The 19,968-nt window shown below is 35.2% G+C and overlaps 1 protein-coding gene across 2 annotated transcripts in view; it reads left to right on the plus strand.

Annotated features, from left to right (window-relative positions):
- The window catches only part of ARHGAP5 (Rho GTPase activating protein 5), a 48,100-nt gene that overhangs the window by 23,461 nt on the left and 4,671 nt on the right, over positions 1-19,968 (plus strand). Inside the window, exons 4-7 of one of the 2 annotated variants that reach the window (XM_069017780.1) lie at positions 1,126-1,273; positions 13,304-13,381; positions 14,366-14,497; positions 16,094-16,199. In XM_069017780.1, the coding sequence (XP_068873881.1) occupies positions 1,126-1,273; positions 13,304-13,381; positions 14,366-14,497; positions 16,094-16,199 (464 nt within the window). Of the gene's footprint in view, positions 1-1,125; positions 1,274-13,303; positions 13,382-14,365; positions 14,498-16,093; positions 16,200-19,968 lie in introns of those variants that run through there. The other variant, XM_069017781.1, reaches the window with a different exon arrangement.

Below are 19,968 nucleotides of genomic sequence, written 5' to 3' on the forward strand. Positions count from 1 at the left end.
GATAATATTCATAATTTTCATAAAATTTCTGTGGAGTCCTAGTTTATTATTCCATTTGCCTGACTGCTTTCCAAGAGACACACAGAGTCTTTTTCTATCTTGTTGATCTTAAATACACAGTCTTGAGTGTTGCTTCATTTATTCTGTGATGGTGGAGCTGTGCAGTGAACATCCTGGGAAAAAAAATTGAGTTGTTTCTCCTTTCTTTACTGCCTTAATATATGTATCTAAAATGATCTTTCGTTTAACATTTGACAGAAATGTTTTCAGTGAGTTTTATACATTGTTTAGCTTCAGCTTGGCCCTTTCAGCTGTTGCTCATCTGAGCTGGATGCTGCCTAAATAAATATTTTTTGATGTAATTTATATTTTCATCAATATTCAGAGATGCATTATGGTATCTGATACAATATAATTCTTGTAATCATCCAAGGCTGGTTTATCAGTTCCACTGATAAAAGTCCTTCTCAGTGGGAAAAAAAATAAAACCAGGAAAATTCCATATGAAACTCTCCATCTTAGATTTGATTGTGTGCAAACCTCCTTTTGGCTAAAATCCTATGCCTGTAACAAAGCATCCATGCGTAATAGGAGTGCCTGCAACTTTAACTTCAAGACTTATTGATTGTTAGTTATTCTCCATTGTCATGTTTCTTGTATAGTTGCAATATAAAGATTATTTAGTATCTTTAAATATATGCAGAAGACACCAGCCTTGTTTTGGTGATATGACACCGGAGTTTTATCCTGACAATTTATAAAGAGGTGTGGTTCAGATGTGATTCCTGTGAGCTGTGCTGAAAGACTTGTCACAGCACTCTAAACAAGTGGTGTCTCCTGTTCCTGTGGTCTTTCAGTTACTGATATATTGGGTCATCCTGTTCCTAGTGTAATACAAAAAGGATCAAAACTTTTAGAAGTTGAGTACTTTGTATCTTATGCATAATTACTTTATAATTAAGTAATTATAAATTTATCATTTTAAAAGTGCATTTAATTTTTATTCATTCAGTTTGCCGTAGAGGGATTTTAATGTCTGATAGATATATGATCTAGTTGTGTTTACTGAATGAGTTGGTTATAATGTTACTTGAATATTACTTAAATAACTCTGTTTTGTTGTAGCCGAAAAAGAAAACTAAGACATTCAATCCTCCAATCCGTAGAAACTGGGAAAGTAATTACTTTGGGATGCCCCTACAGGATTTGGTTACACCTGAGAAACCAATACCTCTGTTTGTTGAAAAATGTGTGCAATTCATTGAAGATACAGGTAAGATAGGAGGACTGTTAGAGGAAAGACTTGCCCATTTTGCATAATGAGTAAAGCCTCTCATTTTCTGTTATAAAGTACTTACAGAATTTTTTACTATAAATAAATAATTGGGGGTTAGGCACATTTAGAAAGAACGTTTTCTAAATTGTATGCTTAATATGTGATGGTTTTTTGACTTAATTTATACAAATACTTAATTACTTTTTTACTAATGTCTGAAGTTTAATATGTTCCCTGTAATTTAAAAAACTTATATCCCTGTCTAATGCCAAATGACGTTTAACCCAATGGCAGTCCAGTCTTACATGTCTTACTATTGCCACTGCGTTTTCTTTCACATATTTAAAAGCTCTGAAATCCGCCTTTTCCAATTATAGAGAACAGGTACTTGAAATGGCTTCTGACTTGGTTTGATTAGTCAGCTTGCTTTCTTGATTTTGAAGGTGAACCTAGTTTTGCATTCTAACTTGTCGCAGAGACAGAAACATTTATTTTCTAAACACTGTGTAATTCTCCATGAAAAATGTTAATCTATTTAAGATGTAATTTCACAGTATGGTTTTCTCTCTCTCCTTTCTCCTTGGCTTCCTGGTTGTGTGTTTGTCCCTGCTTTCAGCCTATTTACTGTGTGACCATGAGGCAAGTAGGATGATTTTGCTGGTCCAACAGAAGACTACAGTTAGGAGTGGGGATTTGTTTTGAGGTTTGGGAGTGACCTGTGGTTGTGTTTTTTTTGGGGTTTTGGGGGGATTTTTTTTGGTTTGTTTGTTTTTGTGAGCACTACTTTTCAGTTAGTGTGTAGATCCTGCTTGCTCTGAAGTTTTATAAATGCTATATTGCTGTATTTAAAGTAGATGACAGTGTGACAACTGAAACATGCAGGACCATCTTTTGATGTGTGTCTGCAATTGGATGTTCTTTAGTGTAAAGTAAAACAGCATCGTTTTTCTAATTTGCTTAGATCTCTAATACAATTTTGGCTGTAAGATGACAGTAGCAGTTTTAGCAAGAGTAACGCTGAAGGGTTTTCTTTCTTATAATAAAATTCAGTTTTGCTGCCATCTGTAAGAATAGTGTTTCCAAAAGAATTACCACAGCTGGTAAGCCTAATAGCTGTTTTTAAAGACTTACATACTGCATTATTGCAATTAAAAAATTAGGTGAAACCTCAGGCACTTCAGAGTCAGGGATATTTGTATAGGTCTGTCTTTAACCTTTACTTTCTATGGATTAAAGGTAAGAGCTGTATTTTCTTCCCTCTTGCTTTTTGCTTTTTTTTTTTTCACCCAGTTTAAAATGGGAAAGGAGGAAGAAGGGCAAGGAGTAGTAGAGTAGCATAGGCAGTTTAACATATATATATATATGTTGTGTTTGCTGTTTTCTGTAGCAAAAAAAAAACCCAACCCAAAACAAGCCAACGTAAATTATGGGTGAGTCACTGTTGGAATTGCTGTTCTTTAAAAGTGGGTACATACAGCTACTATGTGTAGCTATATGAAACAGGTATTAGCAGGTATTGAAGACCAATTTCAAGAGTGTGTAGAATCTAATAACTTAATCTGAGCATGTTTCACTTTTTAAGAATACTTTCAAACAACAAAATTACAAATTCAGTTCTAAGAGTTTTATTTGCTTAAAAATATTGTTGTCTTTGTGGTAAACTTTCTAAAAAAAGGTATTTCTCCTGACGAATTTTCACCAGCTTGTGGGGTGAGAGAGAGAACTATAACAGTGTGGAAACATTATTTGTTGTCTTTTGTTTTTCTTCATGATTGTCAAACCGTGTGACCAGCTGAAAGATTCAGGACATCTTTTCTGGTGATCTGTCTTGGGAAAATAAAATGTTTGGTTGAGCTGCTGTGTGTTCAAAATGTAGGGTCTCCTCAAAAGTGGTGACTCAGAAGGCACAACTTCACTGTTAGCTGCGTATATGTTAGTTCATCCTGGGATGCTGCTGTACAGCTGGAGAATTTTAATTCTGGCCATAAATGTAAGCTGGACAAACATTGTGCCATCTGCATACTTAGTGACTGTGAAGACAGTAGTTGTCTTGCTCGTTTTGTTTAAGCACTTAGAACAAAACCTCTACTTTTGATCTTTATTACAATTTTCTTTCTCTTACTCTGGATTCTGTGTAAGTAGTTTTGGTGTTGTTTTCAGCTTCCATACTTGGCTGTGGGAGTTTTATTTTTGGTGTGTATTATTTTTATACTGAATTAATATGCTGTAGGCATTTGAGGTTCAAGCAGGGTTCTGATAGAATGTATTTGTTACCTTTGAGAGAGGAGAATGTTCACTTGCATTGCCTTCAAATCCTGTACTGAGATAGATTCACATCATTGACTTTGTGACTGTGAGAAAATTCCACAAATACAGTTTTGAAGATTTATCAGTCTGCACAAGACAAGTCAGGACCTACTGGCTCCAGGCTGGAGTTCAGAATGGTACCATTCCTTTGTGATAAAGCTGCTTGGCCCTGGGGAGTTATTCAGTACTCCTCTGTCTCTTAGCAAGTCAGCCTCCTGTCAATTTGAACTGCACTGAATACCAGTGTTTATTATCATGGTCTTTTTAATCAAGAAGTGCAGTCTTTTCCAGTTTGGCTAATCTGTATCTTTCTCTTACAGAGGATATAATTGTTTAGCATTTCCTTTTCAGGTACTTTCATGGAGTTCAGCTCCTTCCTATGTAATTTGGATTGTGGCTGAATTTGTGAAGATGTGATTAATCTCTGTTTGAAGGGCTTATCTTAATTTTTAATGTTCCCTCTTTCTGTCTTATGAAATTATGCAAGGCAATGCTTTGTACCGACTCTAAATTTTGGCCGAGGCTAGAAAGTACACAGTGTGAAAAAGTTTTCTGTATTTCAGATGCCTAGATGAGACAATAGCACCTTAAAGTGTCTTTGAATATTCTTGTTCCACCATAAACCTTAAATAATCGAGCACATGCAGAAAATACTATCAGATTTTTATTTTACCATAATATTCTGGAATAGCCTCACAAAAAAAAAAGTGTTTGTCAGTAGAAGAGGGACAGTTTGGAAAAACTAAAGTAAATTCAGGAACTTAAAAGTTCTAGCCTTTTGTAAATAAACAGATTTTTTTCTTCTGAAGAAGCCATATTGTTCCTGTCAATGTAAAGGGTGATCTGGTAAAGATGAGGGATCCCAAGTCTGTGCCTGCAGGTGAAGGTTATTGTCTCTGTGTTCCTCTTTAGTGTTTTTCAACAAAAAGCTTTCTTCTAAATTGGTTTAGCTTTATGGAGCCAACAAGTTAGTTTTTGATATATAATACAGAGTTTGAATCACCTTGTAATCTTCTGATAGTACTGGAAGCAGAAACTAGGGGGCAAAGTGGTTAATACCTGAGTAGATCTAAAGCTGGTAAGCTGTAAATATATGTCAGAATCTCCATTTCACAACAGTCTGCACTGTCACTGGTACTGGGGGTATGAAGCAGCAATAGCATATAATACTTGGTCTTGTTGGAATCTATTGATTAAAAAAAAAATAGCACAGTATCATGTGTGAACATCTTAAATTTTATACCACTGGAACTTCTGGATAAGAAAGAAGCAAAGATTTGCTAAATATTGTAAACAAACTTTGCTTCTGTGTTTCTGCATTGTCCATGATTATAGGAAAACCTTTTTTCTATCCAAGCCTTTAATTTTTGAATTCATTGTAATTATAGCAGGATGAGTAATATTTTGTTTGGTTGTCAGAGCTCTTTCTTGGTTCACTGAAGATGATCAAAAGATTTTTTTTTTTTCAGGTAAGTAACTTGCCAATGGTGAATTACAAAGTTTTCCACTAAACGTCTTGGTATAAATGTATAATGTTTTCAGGAAAACTGATTTTTTTGTAAAGATCCTGTGATCTTATCTGTAACCTTTTACAGACTATATGAACACTTTTCTGTCACTAGACATGTATGATATTTGTATGCTTTTACCTCTGTCACAACCTTTGCAAGTCAGTTTGTAACTTGCCTATGAGGGCAGCTATTTCAATTGACTCTTTGTCATTGGTAGCTATTTTTGATTATGGGCTTCCAAAAGAGTATTTTGATGATACAGTTGTTCTGGTCTGTTTTTTGCTTTCTCCTGATGGACTGAAGAGAACTTAATTTTGTTGCATCATTTGAAATGAACTTCTAAAGTGTATTAGTTTTCTGCAAACTAGGTTTATGAAAATGTATTTAGCAGGGAAACTAGAGTTTTAATTTTTAAGAAAATTGCAGTGGCTGTTTTTATGTAGAAGTAATGGTGCTATGCTAAGACATACTAGAAAAAAGATTACCTGCTCTTTAAAAAAAAAAAAAATCCAATGTAGACCATTACCTTTTTTAGTGCAATTCATTTTTTTGAAATATAGGCAGCAGAACTGAGATACTTTTTGAAACTAAACTGTTTAGCTGTATGAATTGCATGAATTCTGTGTTTCTCTAATAATTATCATGAAGAGAATAAGGTAGATATTCTGATACGCTGATAATTTTTTTTGAGAGAGAGGAACAGATTTCTGAAGGCTAATTCAATGTCTTCAACAAAATGTTGATATGGTTTGAATTTTGTATTGCAATGTAATGGAAAAATATTTACTGAATGTTCGATTGTAAGTGTAAAGAGTGTACATGTTTATGCTAACTTTGTAGCTTGAGTGTTTTGTTAGTAACATTTTTATGCTGTTATACACACCCTGAATTTAGTGATGAACTATTCCATGTACTGTTTGTGTACTGTTCAGCACCTACTGTTGTTGATTTTTAACTTTTCCCAAACTTAAAATAATTCAGGCAAGATGACTTATGCTAACTGATACTATTAGCATATGAGGGGTTTTCTAATGTTTCAGTATTTTTTTGGGTTTACTATTTGTATTTGTTCAGGCATTGGTGGAAAGTTTGGTATAGATCACATTTCATTCTGTTTACTAAGGAAGGAGACAGCAAATTAACATTACAAATACTAGCAGTTTTGCCATTTAGTAATTATAGCTCTTGAAGATATTCAACTTTAATATCAGTATTTTAAAGTTTTTTTTCTCTGAGCTTTCAAATGTTTTTAATTTTTTTATAGAATATTGCTATCCATGTACTTCATTGAGCAGATTATAAATTTTAAATTCTGTACTTCATAGAAAACTCATAATATTAATAGATTGTTAATTGTACATGAAATAATTTAGCAAAGAGAAGCTTACTAGAATAATTTGTGGTTTAATAATTTAGTTACTCAATTAATATGAGACAAGGAATGGAATAAAGACGGAAGAAGGAATTTGACAGAGTTAAGTGTCAATATCTCACATGCTTCCTATGGAGAGCTATAAGAGAAATTAAAAATCGTGTACTTGGTATATGTACAATAATTACTGCTTTTGATATTGAGACCATTTTTGTAATGCTGCTAAATTTAGTTTTGGAGGTAATTCAAGTAAAAGAATATTGCCTTCTTTGAATTCCTTCAAACCTAGGTTACACCAAGGTCTTTTATGCTGTATTTGCAGTGAGGCCAGATTTTTACACTGACAGCATAGATAAGGCAAAGTTTGTCTCCAGAGAATGAGGTTTGATAGAAATAGGCGAAGAAAATGAATCAGCAGTGCTGCTTGTGGTAAAAATGTCAGGTAAATCATTGAAATATATTCCTAGTGGCTGGAAAATCCAGAAATTCAAGGTTGTTTACCTTACCTTTTATTCAAGGGGCTTGGGAGAGCCTAGAGGGTTTTAGGAGCTTGGTGTTTCGGACAGAGAGGACAGAACCGGACATCCCCCTGGCCTGGTGTATGAGAGCTGGCATTCTCAGAGTAATTTCATAAGAAATAGTATAATAGCCAGAAAGATTCTCTCCTGCTGTATGCTTCTGCCACTTTTTAATTTGGGTACTTGTCAGATGTCTCTGAATCAGTGGCATTCACTGTTTTGAAAAGCTGTATCAGCAAAAATGATAAAAGTCCTGCTGTGTAGTATTACACCTGGTAAGTTAAGGGTCAAATATGTGCCAAAACAAGTGCAAGGCAGGGAGCAGGAGCAAGGGAAGGACAGAAACAGTGATTGATGAGGCAGGGAGTTAGACCATCTTTTTCAGTCATATTGTTCAGTTAAGTTCACCCATCTGCCCATGAAGCTTTATGTTTAGCAAAAAACACACCTCTGGCCATGCTTCTGTTACTTTTGATTCTGGATAGGTACAGTAACAATAGATTTAAATAGCTCTACAACACATTTTGTACCCTCATCAAGTTGGTGAGTGATTCTAGAGTGGGTGGTGTGGTTAATGTATTTAAGACCAGGGCTTCTGCTCAAGGGAACATAGACAAGCTGGAGGAATGGGATAGTAGGAACCTGAAGGAATTCATTGAGGACAAATGCCGAACCCTTCAACTAGAATTGCAAGGACTAAACACCTGCAACAGTACATGCTGAGGACTTGACTGGTGCCGTATCAGTGCTAATGAAAAGAATCTTGCAGTCATGGTGGATAATAGGCTGATCATGCCTTCTGTATTGGACTGTCCCAGTAGAAGGGCAGGCATTACAGAGCAGAAGTGGTTACTAAGTTTTGCTCTGCACTTGCTGGACATCATCTGAAATACTGCAAGAAAGGTGTTGACAAACTTGAGTCTGGCAAAAAGAGGTCAGGGGCTGGAGTTCCTAATATGTGGGTTTATTCAGGTTGGAGAGAGAGGCTGAGGAGGCACCCAGAAGCGGCTTCCCATACCTATGAGGAGGTTACTGACAAGGTGCAGCCAGGCTAAAGAACTAAAGAACAGTGTCACTAATACAGGAGGTTCTGATTAAAAAGAAAGGCAGTACTTTTGCTCTGAAGGTTATTAAAGCAGTGGTTCAGGTTAACCAGAGAGGTTGTGGGGTATCTTGGAGACATTCAAGGGAAGTGTAGACAAGCATCCGAATCTAAATTCTATGTTGACTGTTGTTTGAGCAAGAGGTTGCACTAGATGATCTCCTGAGAATTCCTTCTGTGATCACTTCAAAACTGGCATAGAATAGGTTTCAGTAGTTAGGAGACTGTACACCGGTTTGTGTTTTGTTACTTTGAAATTAATCAACAGGGAGGAAACAAACTCAAGAGGGTAAATCAGTCATTTCTCCTAATGGAAGACTGACTACCAAATGGGGGAGGAGCAGATGCATTAAGTTAGTAGAGAAATAGTAGCAGTAGAGAGAATCACTGAAAACTGTAAACAAATATGTTTTGAAATACTCATAAAACACGTTGTGCACTTGGGTTGTATGGCTAATGAGTTATCTCTTCAAAGGAAACATCATGGGAGTTACATAAAGAATTCCTAAACAATGCAGGTAGGACCAAGATGCCAGGGTATGTACGATAGTTACGCTGCTCCACTTACTCCGTCTGCATTCTCCAGACCCAAAGTGACTAAACAGCTGTACTATATGCCTGGAAAACTACAATGCTTCACTTGTCACCCATTTTTAATGAAGCAAAGAATGCACCTACCTTTTCCTAGGCATGTTTGTAATGTCATATTAATTGTAGTCTCTTGTTCTTTTTTTCAAAATGAACGGGCCATAAAATATGGGCTTGAGGGGCACTTCATAAATGATTGAGGGCTTGTTTAATAATCAGTTAGTGTAAATTGTAGAAATGTTAATTCAGCTTTGGAGAGCTTCCTATTATAAGTCTTTCTAAAAGTACTGCTTATTTCCTTACACTGCTTATTGTTTATTGAACATTTCAATATGCTATAAATTATTTTATTTCAAGAAGCAGTTAGAAACTTATTTTTGGTTCTGGTTTTCAGTGTGTGAATTGAATGTCATGTGTCTTTAAATGTCAGTGTTGAAAAGGACACATTAAATGTGCTTTATGTAAGTAAAGTTAGTGCTAGATTCTTACTTAGAGTTTTTTGCTTGGTAATTACATGCATTCTAGGCGTACATAGAAATTAATGTTTTGGATCAGTAAATTGGTGGTTCCTTTTAGTCTTGTGTTGTAGCATAGGGGTTGGAAAGAGGTACAGCAGATCAATCCATGGAATAAAATTAGAGCAATATATAGATCACCGAATTTATAAAGGTAAGTGTGGGAATGATAGTCTTCACTATTGTAGTGAAGAATGAGTCCTGGAAAGTACCATTGGCCACTGTAGAGGAAGGAATTGAACTGGGGAGAGACAGGCTTGCTGTGATTGTGGCATGTATTCAGAAACACAGACAGAACATGCTAGCAGAACCTGGCTGTGGATGTTGTTAGCAGACACTCTATGACTTTCCAACAGTCTAAATGTTAGTATAGCTGTTGTCACTTTGGAAAAGGCTTTGGAAATCATCACAGACAGCTCTCTGAAAGCTTAAACTCTCTGTACTTGCTATCAAGCAAGCAAAAACCAAAAAAAATAGTGTTATGGAGGAAGAAAAATCATGCTATTACATAATGCCATGTATACATACAATTTGGATACTGGTTGCAATTTGGTTCAGCCTTTCTCAGAACAGGAAAGAATTGGAAAAGATAATACATATGGCAGTAATAGTAATTCTTGGATAAAGATGAACTGAATGGATTAGCTTAGAACATTTCTGAGGAAGAGAAATTACATAAATTTAAAAAACGCGCTGGGAAAATGTAGAGAAGTTACTACTTCTTGTTAAGAATAAAAACTATGCAAACTTCAAATACTGAGCATAAACTCTCTGTGCTTTCATAATGTACATTCTGGAATGACAAAGCTGCATTCACCATGATGTAAAGACCACAAGACTTGAAGGGGTTTGGGTGAATTAGTGATGGATAAATCCCCAGGTGGCTATTACAACGCCTTATGCAAAAGCCTATGTAAGCCACCATCTGCAGGAAGCTGAGAGGATATACCACAGAAAGATTGCTGGTAGGTTTTGGTTTTTTCCTCTCCTGTCCTTTCTACGTCTCTCCTCAAGCACTTACTACTTAGTGTAGTATATGGGATGGAAAGTAGATACTGTACCAGGTTGACTTTGGTCTTCTCTTGTGCTGTAGTTAATTTGTTCTATGGAGGAACCAAGAATTGTGAAAATACACTGAAGCCTAAGAATGGAAGTGTCCTACAGACTGATTATGCATATAGGTGCAGATCCACCTTGCTCATTTTCTCTGAAATGCTTTGAACCCCATGTGGCGAAGTTCCAGTTAGATGGGATGGAGCCCTGGTCACAACTGGCAGCACAAAAGAAGGTGCAAGAGAGTTTATTAGGCTCTAGAAAACCTTGAGAAAAGAGTAGTCTAGGCAAAGGGGATATGATTGTTAAATATATATAGGTTATTGTGATGTGAAGTAAGGAGAATCTTAAGTTTTTAAACCTAGCGGTGTTGTAAAGCTAGCAGGACAGAGAAGCAAATAAATCATATGATTCTGATATATAATATTACAGTAGCAGTTGTGTTCAGTAAGGATATATTGAAAATTACGACTGGACCAGAACGCAAGCAAGGTAAGAACATAGAAAAAAATTCTGCAAAACCAAGAGGCTTGCAGATGAAGGAAACAAATTTTTAAAAGGGTGCCAGAAAAAAGAAATGTTGAGTGCTCTCTGTCTCTCCTTCTTTTATTATAGATACACATTATAGATATGCAAGAAGTTTAAAAGCTAAAACTTGTGAACTAGAATGTCTGATACTTGCTGAAGGTCCTGATGTAAGAAGCGTTGGAGAGACCTGGTTGCATGATAGAAAGCAATAGAGAATTGGAGTATTACTTAAAGAATACTTTCAGACTTCTAGCTGTGTGTATACACACAAACAGATTAAACTTAGAAAAAGTGTAATGGCAATTGACCAACTGTTTCATGAAGTGTGACTTTCTAGAATATACACAAGCAAGAAAAAGTTTTTCCTTGAGGAAGAAGACAAATTTAGTTAGCTTATCCAGAACTGCAGCACTTCACTATTTTTGGAAGATGCCTAAATTCAGTAGGCATCTCCGTGTTTAACCTGAAAATTTTCTGAAGTACTATAAGTTGTTTTTCTATGTTTCTTAGAGCTGTAGCCGAGATACCACACTAGAGCATATATGTCCAGAGCCAGTTGAAGTATTCAGGGTCTATACACTAAACAGTGGCTGGGTCAGAAACTGCTATTTGCAGCACATTCAGGTTTTTTTTTTTTTTGCAGAAAGAAATTGAATTGTAGTTGGATAAAACAAAGAATATCCTGGGGCTGTAGGGTCTCCAAGTGAGAATTCTCCCATACTAGACAAAGGGAATCTTGATCATAGCTTGTTCTTATCTACCAGTGGTCTTCTGTGTTTATTTACAGCTTCTGGAAGAAGAATGCAAAGTGTTTCTGGCTTTGATCACATATAGCACATTTCGGGCATTTTTTTGAAGGCAGGTTTGAAAACCCTTTGAGATGGGGAAACAATTGAGTCATTGAAACCACTTTTTGCCCTGTGCCACCAGATTATACCTTCTGGTGGTGTTCAAGGATATCAGTGAACAAGGCTCAGGTTTTTTGACTTTTTGCCCTGTGCCACCAGATTATACCTTCTGGTGGTGTTCAAGGATATCAGTGAACAAGGCTCAGGTTTTTTGAAAGGACTGTTCTGGTGTCTGGCTACAATAGGAGAACTCCTAGCTATGAAATTTGAAAGCTAAAAGGTAGACATGAAAGTTTATTGAAGAATTGCTTACTAAAATAGCCTTGATGCAGCCAGTAAAGAGACACGTGAGTTGTTGAGGCATTAAGAAGGAAATGAGTTAGAAGAGTCATATGAAATCATTAAAAATTTCCCAGCTGTATGAACCAGTCAAGTGCTTTTTGTACTTTGAACATTGTAATAGGGTTCTTAATTGTTCTTGGTAACTTAAAAGGAACACTTGGTGGATTGTGGTGTGTCAGAGCAGTTAAGTATTGATCTGATGATCTAAAATGCATTCAGTTTTTGACCTGTGATGGCAAAAGGCCAAGAGATTCCATAAAGCTGTGAAACCTGTGAATTTTTTAATAAAACCATGTAGTGTTATGGAGATCTAGCATACAGAGAATTTTGCACCCATAAAGGTAACTTGCAGAGTTATGGACCTATAAGTTGTTTAAATTCCCTAATAGGTTCTAAATTAAAAAAGAAAAATACCTCCGGTAATGGTGTGAATATCAGGATGGACTCTTTCATTTAGTGAGTAGCTGTGGGCAAAAAAGATAGCAATGTGATAGGAAGCATAATCACTGGAGTGGAGTGTGCAAGTGTGTGTGTGTGTAATTAAGGTGTACTGTTCAGTGTTTACCATGAAAGGCTGATGGAATTATGATGACTCTGTAATGTGTGGTAAAACAAAGTAATAATGAGAAGCTTGGGGAACCTCTGCTTCCTAAGTCCTTTCCTCTTTTTCCCTTTTCCCCCACCCCTTAAAGAAAGACTTGTAAGTGATGTGATAATTTACCTTAGATAAGAAGTGAGGGGAAATGGATTCAAAGTTTATAAAATATAAATGGTAAAAGGGAAAGAATGTTGGAAGATTAAGTTCTTAACATATACAGGAGTGTGTTACACCATGAAATTAAAAGATCAGGATTCAGTTACAAATGCTTGATTTTTTTTTTTTTCCTCCCTGCAGAGTATTTTTAGTGTGTTGTTGCTTACCACAGTAAGTTGTTAAGCCTAAACTGTGAAGACAGTTTTTAAAACCATAAATGTTGTGGGTACCACAGAATTTAGGTTTTTGATTATTATTAAAAAAACTGTATAAATAACAACAGTCTAATAGAGATCAGTGAGAGAATAATTTTGGGTACATTATTCAACAACTATCTGCCATCAGAGTCTTGTTATCCTACAATGTCATTTCCTCTGATTCATATTAAATGGAATAGTGGACTCTAGACAACTGACATTTTGTGTTTTGGTAGTCCTATATCCCTGTAATGGTTAATGTGTTAACTTTTTAGGCACTTAAGAATTGTATTCCTACTTTTGGTTTCTGAATTAGTAGTTATAACTGGTTCTGTTTTGCTCTATAGTACATAAACTTGCTTTTAATTATTTATTTTTCTTCCTCTTCTAAGGATTGTGTACTGAAGGCCTGTACCGTGTTAGTGGGAATAAAACAGATCAAGACAACATTCAAAAACAGTTTGATCAAGGTAATCTGAGATTTTATTATTTAAAGCCAAAACAGAACATGAATTCTCCATGGATTTATCACAGTGCAATATAAAAGGATTGCATTTTCAAATCAACTTCCATAGCACTGAGTACTCAATGCTCTGGTGGGTTGTATTGGTATAGTCCAGGTTGTTACCAGTGAAGCTCCAAGGGTGGGAAGGGAATCTTGTTGCAGCTGGATTAAGTGCTATTAAAATATTATCTAAGTGGTATTTGAAGGTTTGGAAGAGTTTAAGTGCAGTCATAGCTGCTCCTTGTGTTAGCAGTTCATCAGTCCTAGGCATTAAGGCATTCACTTCTGCTTCTTATGCCCCAAAGATAGTAATTCTTGATATTTACTGGAGTGAAAGGTCTCTTGAATAATACACATTAACAATTAAGTCTGGATAATTTCTAACACAGCCTTTGCCACTGTAGAATATAGTGAAATGCTATTGCTAGGTTAGGCTGTTCACTTTGGTGTATTTGTTTTTTAAAATGATACTCTTATTAAAAATTCTTGGATGTTAATAATGAAGTTGAGCCTGTGAAAAATAGTAAAATATCTCCTAGATGTTAAAGAAAATAAATGTACTATTTCTTTATGCCTTGCTTTGCTGTTTAGCAGCATTTGGGAAATAGAATTTGTAACTCCTTACTGGGCAAAATTGATTAATCGGAAGCCAGTTAAATGACAAATACAGAAACATTCAAGTCTTCATTGAGAATTAGACAACTTTATTTTTCTAATCTTCTACTGTTTTGTAATACTGTCAGAGTTTGTCATATGTGATTCCTTGTCGGTCGGCGTGGTAGCAACTTACCAATATATTTGCCTTTTCATGCCTTATTTAATAACCATTTGGCAAAATTTTAGTTTTCAGTGTTTTGAATAAATTCTTGTTTTCATAAATTATTATAAGGAATGATAACAGTAGGTTTTACTTACACTGCTATTTAATTTTTCAAATTTTGTTTTGCAGATCATAATATCAGTCTAGAATCAATGGGAGTAACAGTGAATGCCGTGGCTGGGGCTCTTAAAGCTTTTTTTGCAGATCTGCCAGATCCATTAGTTCCTTACTCTTTGCATCAAGAGTTGTTAGAAACATCAAGTAAGTACTAAACAGTCTTTTCTTTATTTGTGTTATTTCCATTGCCCTTATTGCTATTTTTACTTCATTGTAAGTTGAAAGGACTATCTGCACTGAATATTTTTTAAATTGCTTAGATATGTGCATTTTTTAATATTCTTTGAACTTAAAAGAACTATATGATGAGATGAATGTAATACATTTTTTCTTCAGAATGAATTTGGCTTATTTCTCCTTTTCCTAGAAAATTTAATTGGGAGAAATCTACTTTTTTCTGTTTTTTGTTAAGTGATGAAAATGATGAAAGCTCTTGGAGCGGCTTTGCAGTTCTTAACAGGAAAAACCTCTTGAATTCATGAAGTCCTACATTCAAAGTAGGCTTTAAAAATCAGACACATCTATGGGATATTATGGTAATTCTCTAATTCTCTTAGACTTTTTTCAAATTCTTTTTGAACTCTTATAAAAGATGCTTAGTTTTGTTTGCCTTGCAAACATTTTTCAGACATATCATAGTATTCCTGTCTTTGAAATTAGTGTCTTGTATTGGCAGCAGGCTGTTCCACAACATGACCACCACACTTTTTACAGAATACAACTGTGACATACAGTATTCCAAAGTATTTTTTGTTCAAAACATGGAAACACTAGTATAAGCCTAAGGCTGGGGCCTGGGCTTGAGTCATATATAGGCCATTAGAAATTTTGTATTTTTTGATGATATCTGTAGGTACCTGTTTCTGGTGTTTTTACTGTACATTTCAGGCATATTGCTTGTTTAATGTAATTACCTTAGTTTTATTTTTTCTTAAAAGTATAGCAGTTAAATTCCAGTCAAAGCATAAAGTAGCTTAGAATATAAGTGGAATTACTGTTTTAAAATCCCATTAATACTGCTTTAAATTTATATTTGGGATATACTGGACCGTATTTAACATTTTTTCTATGACATTAGGATAGATCAAAGTTCTTTTTAGCAATGCAACCTTGTATTCCTTTTTATGATATGAATCCTCATTGATTAGAAGTGTATTCTGCAGAATGTATGGATCCACAGCATTATTTGCTGGGTTTTTTAAAATAAAATTGTTACTTTATTTCATATTCCTTTCCTACATGTTGGTTATTTCCTGTTTGAAGCATGAATAATGTCCTTTGGTCCTGTGAAAAATCTCTGCTCTTCTTTAAGCAGTATATTTAAAATAGCTGCACTAGCCCTATTAGTAATTATTTTCTTATTTGAGTAACTGTGAAGTTTAAGATATTCTAAGCTCATGTGAATGTCTTTCTGTCATAATGTTTTGCAAGCAGAGGGAACTCTTAACAAGAAATGACCCTGTCACATTGTTATTCTACAGGCCAACAGTAAGCTAGTCAAGTAGTTATTTGCTGAACTCATAAATAATTCTGCTTAAATTCAGAAAAAGATTTTTTGCTTAGTTAAACTCTATCATAAAAAAGTTACTCTATGGAAATAGGAATTTTATTAAATATTTTCTCACTTGATATTTCTCTGTGGGTATCTTATCTGTACTATTATACTAGGGAAAAGACTTAGCAACACTTTATTCAGTATGTCTTTCTAGATGTGTCAGAAAATGTCACTTATTTCTATAGAAATCATGGATAAGACAGAACGGCTACACGAGTTAAAAGAAATTGTGAAGAAATTCCACCCAGTGAACTATGATGTCTTCAGATACATAATAACACATCTAAACAGGTTTAGTATTTTTCAATTTCATTTAAGTTGTAATAATTGCAAAAAAGATTGTGTTTTTAACAATGAAATATCTACTAGAATTGAAAATGTGGAAAAATAAATTAGGAGTTACAGTTGATTATTAAAGCCTTGTAGATTTGTTTCTCACATTTTACTGATATATTTATCTGGCATCATTGCTACTATAAAGTTATAAGAATGATTGCTCTACATAAAAAAAGCTTGAAAGAATAACTGCACCTAATAATAACAATGCACCTAATTACAACTATTATAGCCCCCTTCCACCCCCCCTCCCCCAGGAAATAATAGCCATTAAAATTATAGACTAATCTAGGTTTTAAGGAATTTGAGTCATTTGGCTTCCTCCCTCTGTCCCCCTCCTGCTAAAATATCAAAATCTAAAATATAGAGCCCAAACCCTGTGCTGAATAGTAAAACGTAGAACAAATCTATAAGTAACAGTAACTTGGTTACATTTGCTTCTTAAATTTTGCCTCTTGCATAAAAATTTAATGTTTTTATCTTTAAAAGTTATTTCCATATGTACTAAAATAGTATTAATGGATGTATATCACATCATAATCTGAGCCTTTACATATACAATGTTGTCATAAAAAAAGAGAGAAAAAGACCAGCTTACTTGTGCTTCTTACGAAATTATTCTCTGGAATCCACAGAATGAGATTAACTGTATTATTGTTGAGGTTCAGGGAGAGATTGATCTTTGGAGATTGTTTTGTTCAACACCATTGCTTTGACAGAGTCAATTACAACAGATTGCCCAGGATGGTGTCCAGTTTGGTTTTCAGGATCTCTGGGAAGTGAGACTCCAATTTCTCAGAACAACTTGTTCAGTGCTCAGTCACCCTCACAATAAAGAAGTGTTTTCATATGCTAAGAGAATTTCCTGTGGATGTTTGTGCCTGTTGCCTTATGTCCTATGCTGAACACCACTCCAAAGAGTCTCAATTCATCATCTTTACATCCTCCTATCAGATACTCTAAGCAATATTAACATTCTTGGCTTTTCCTCATTTGAGGAATCTTGGATCTCTTAGTGATCTTCTTTGTCCCTTCATTGGGCTCACTCCAGTAGTATGTTTATATGTCTGTTGTGCTGGAGAGTCCAGAGCTGGATCCCAGACTCCAGATACGGCCTTTGCAGTGCTGAGCAGAGGGGAAAGATCACCTCCCTAGATCTGCTGGCAGCACTCCTAATGCAGCCTTGGGTGCTATTGGCCTTCTTTGCCACAGGGTCACCTGGCTGACTCATGCTCAGTTTGTTGTCCATCAGTCTCTCTCTCTGCACTGTTACTTTTCAGCCAGGCACTTCTGTGTATACATGCATATATAAGCTTTTCATGACATATAATTGTTCTGGACTACTCTCTGTGTGTTTGTGTTTCTGCAGGTATTTGTAATGATCTAACTGCGCTTGTATTATGGAGGTAGAAATAAGAACCTTTAACCTCCCTACTTAGTCAACAGGGAGAGTGTGGGTAGTCTGTTGCAGTTTGGAAGGAGTCTTTTTTCATGGAATGTGTAAGATTTTAGAATTTAGGTGCCTACTTTTACACTTCTCTCCGTCACATATACAACTTGCTTAATGTTTATAAAGTCATCCATTTTCCTTTTCAGGGAAAGGGATCAATTTTTCCATTGTAGTCTTGTCCAATACAAATTCAGCCCTAAAATAGATTAAACCATATCAATGAACAAATACCCATATTAGAGAACTTCATGATGTGCTTGCATCTAAAGTAAAACTAAATGTGTCAGACTTGACTTGGTTATTAGTTACCTGAAATGTTTTGTTAATTCTTAATCAACCTGATAAAAATTTTTGTGGAAGAATGGCAGTCTTGGAATTGTCAAAAGTCTTCATCTGGTCAGCTATTTGCATAGCACAGCTGAATGTACAATGTCAAGTACCTGGATTGCTGCAAGTAAAAGTGCTAAACATAATTTTAAAAATCCCTGAATAGGTTCTAATGCATGCATATCTACAAACAAATGAAACATATTAATCATGGAATTCACTGGAGAGCATAAGTGATGTATGCTGGCCTTTACTTTCTGGTCTGGTCCACTCTGTTAATGGGTGATTTACATTACAGGTTGCTAGTAACAACATGATCTTTTCTTAAAGAAAGGCTGTCATTTTTTGTCTCATTTGTAGTGTCAGGTAGTTGCATTCCATTCAGCAAGAAATCTGCTTCAATGTAAGCAATTGCATATATAGAAAGAGGTGGATACAGCTGTGTACAGGATCTTAAAGGCTACTTGCAGCTAAACTCTTGACAGTCTGTATTTATTTTTAAGAGATTAATTTGTGGTAAATTACTGCTGGTATATAATTAAAATGGAAATGTTTGCCAAATGAATTGCTCATTTAATGAGGTAAAGCAGTCTTCTACATGATGAAAGAGCTCTCATCACAAGCTAATGTTTTAGATGCTTTGTTTTTACATCCTATGTCATTATAGTAAAATGTGTGCTATTGTTGTATAGTTAGTAATGGTTGATTGATAATATTTTGGTGTGTCCACAAGCACAAGACCCGGTTATTGAAACAAAAAATATAAGTATTGTCCACATCGTATGAGACCAGTAAGCATAAGAATTCAATAAATGGCAACAGTGAGATGAATTTTTCATTAGTGTTATAAGCACCTCTCTGAGCATTTCAGGTAATTGTGGTTGATTAACTGTAAGCAGAAGCGAGCTTTTAAAACAGGATAGTATTGGATTGAAATTGGCTTTTTTGGTTGTGTTTTATACACGTTCTTTGGTAACAAGATCCTTTATACATAAGGACTAATATGGCATAATATACTTCTGAAGTCTGGGAAAGCACCAGTGTACAGCCATTGAAGTCTGATCAGAGTGGGTTTACAGTCTGAATTTCCTGAGACTTGGCAGTGGAGAAAGTGGGCCAGGATCAGGAGAGACGCTCGTCATTTTTCATTTTGAGTGAACACAGAAGGTAAATGAGCATTTGCTGAGCACTTAAAAGAAGATTCTGAAGTAGTTTGGGAAAGTTTGGTAGGAGACAGCATAGAGGTTTGGTAGGGTTTTGCTTACTCTTAGAAAGTACAAAGGTAAAGTTGAAGCACAGGAGGGTATACAGTTGATTGTTGATTTTGTTTAATCTGATAGCGAGTTGTTGTTGGGGACGAGGTGCAATGCCTTTCTGTTTATTCTGACCTCTAGCCATAGGTTCCCATTGCTTCATTTATTGGGTGTAATGATTGTGGAGATATACAGCATGTTAATAATAATGCTAAGCAAAATGTAGCTTACATTTATTCTTCTATCTGTAAATTAATTTAAAATGTAATTTTTTAGCAAAGAGGTTATGAATGTTACTGACATTCAGAAATAGTATCCAAATGTCCTTTGGACCAAACTTACTCAAAACAGATTGAGAGGCAGTATTTGTATACCTTCACACTATTTTTTATGCTTTATAGTTACCAGGATACATGCATTGTAAATGAGTGGAAATATTTTCTTATAGTGTTAATTCTAGTGTTTACTATGGCTTTCACAGCTTTTGAATCTATGGGCTACAGCCAGCTGTCAGAATTTCTTGTGGGCTGCTCTTGTTAATCATCAAAATTGTAACTGACAAATTTCTGAAGTTTCACTTTCTATTTCTACAGGACAATTGTAGGTCTATTACCATTGTGATGTGTACTGTAATATAGAAAATGCATGTTGCCAGCTGAATGCATATCTTAGGTGTTTTTCAGATGTATTAACA

Source organism: Aphelocoma coerulescens, chromosome 5 (genome assembly GCF_041296385.1).
Source record: "Aphelocoma coerulescens isolate FSJ_1873_10779 chromosome 5, UR_Acoe_1.0, whole genome shotgun sequence".
Classification (NCBI taxonomy): Eukaryota; Metazoa; Chordata; class Aves; order Passeriformes; family Corvidae; genus Aphelocoma; species Aphelocoma coerulescens.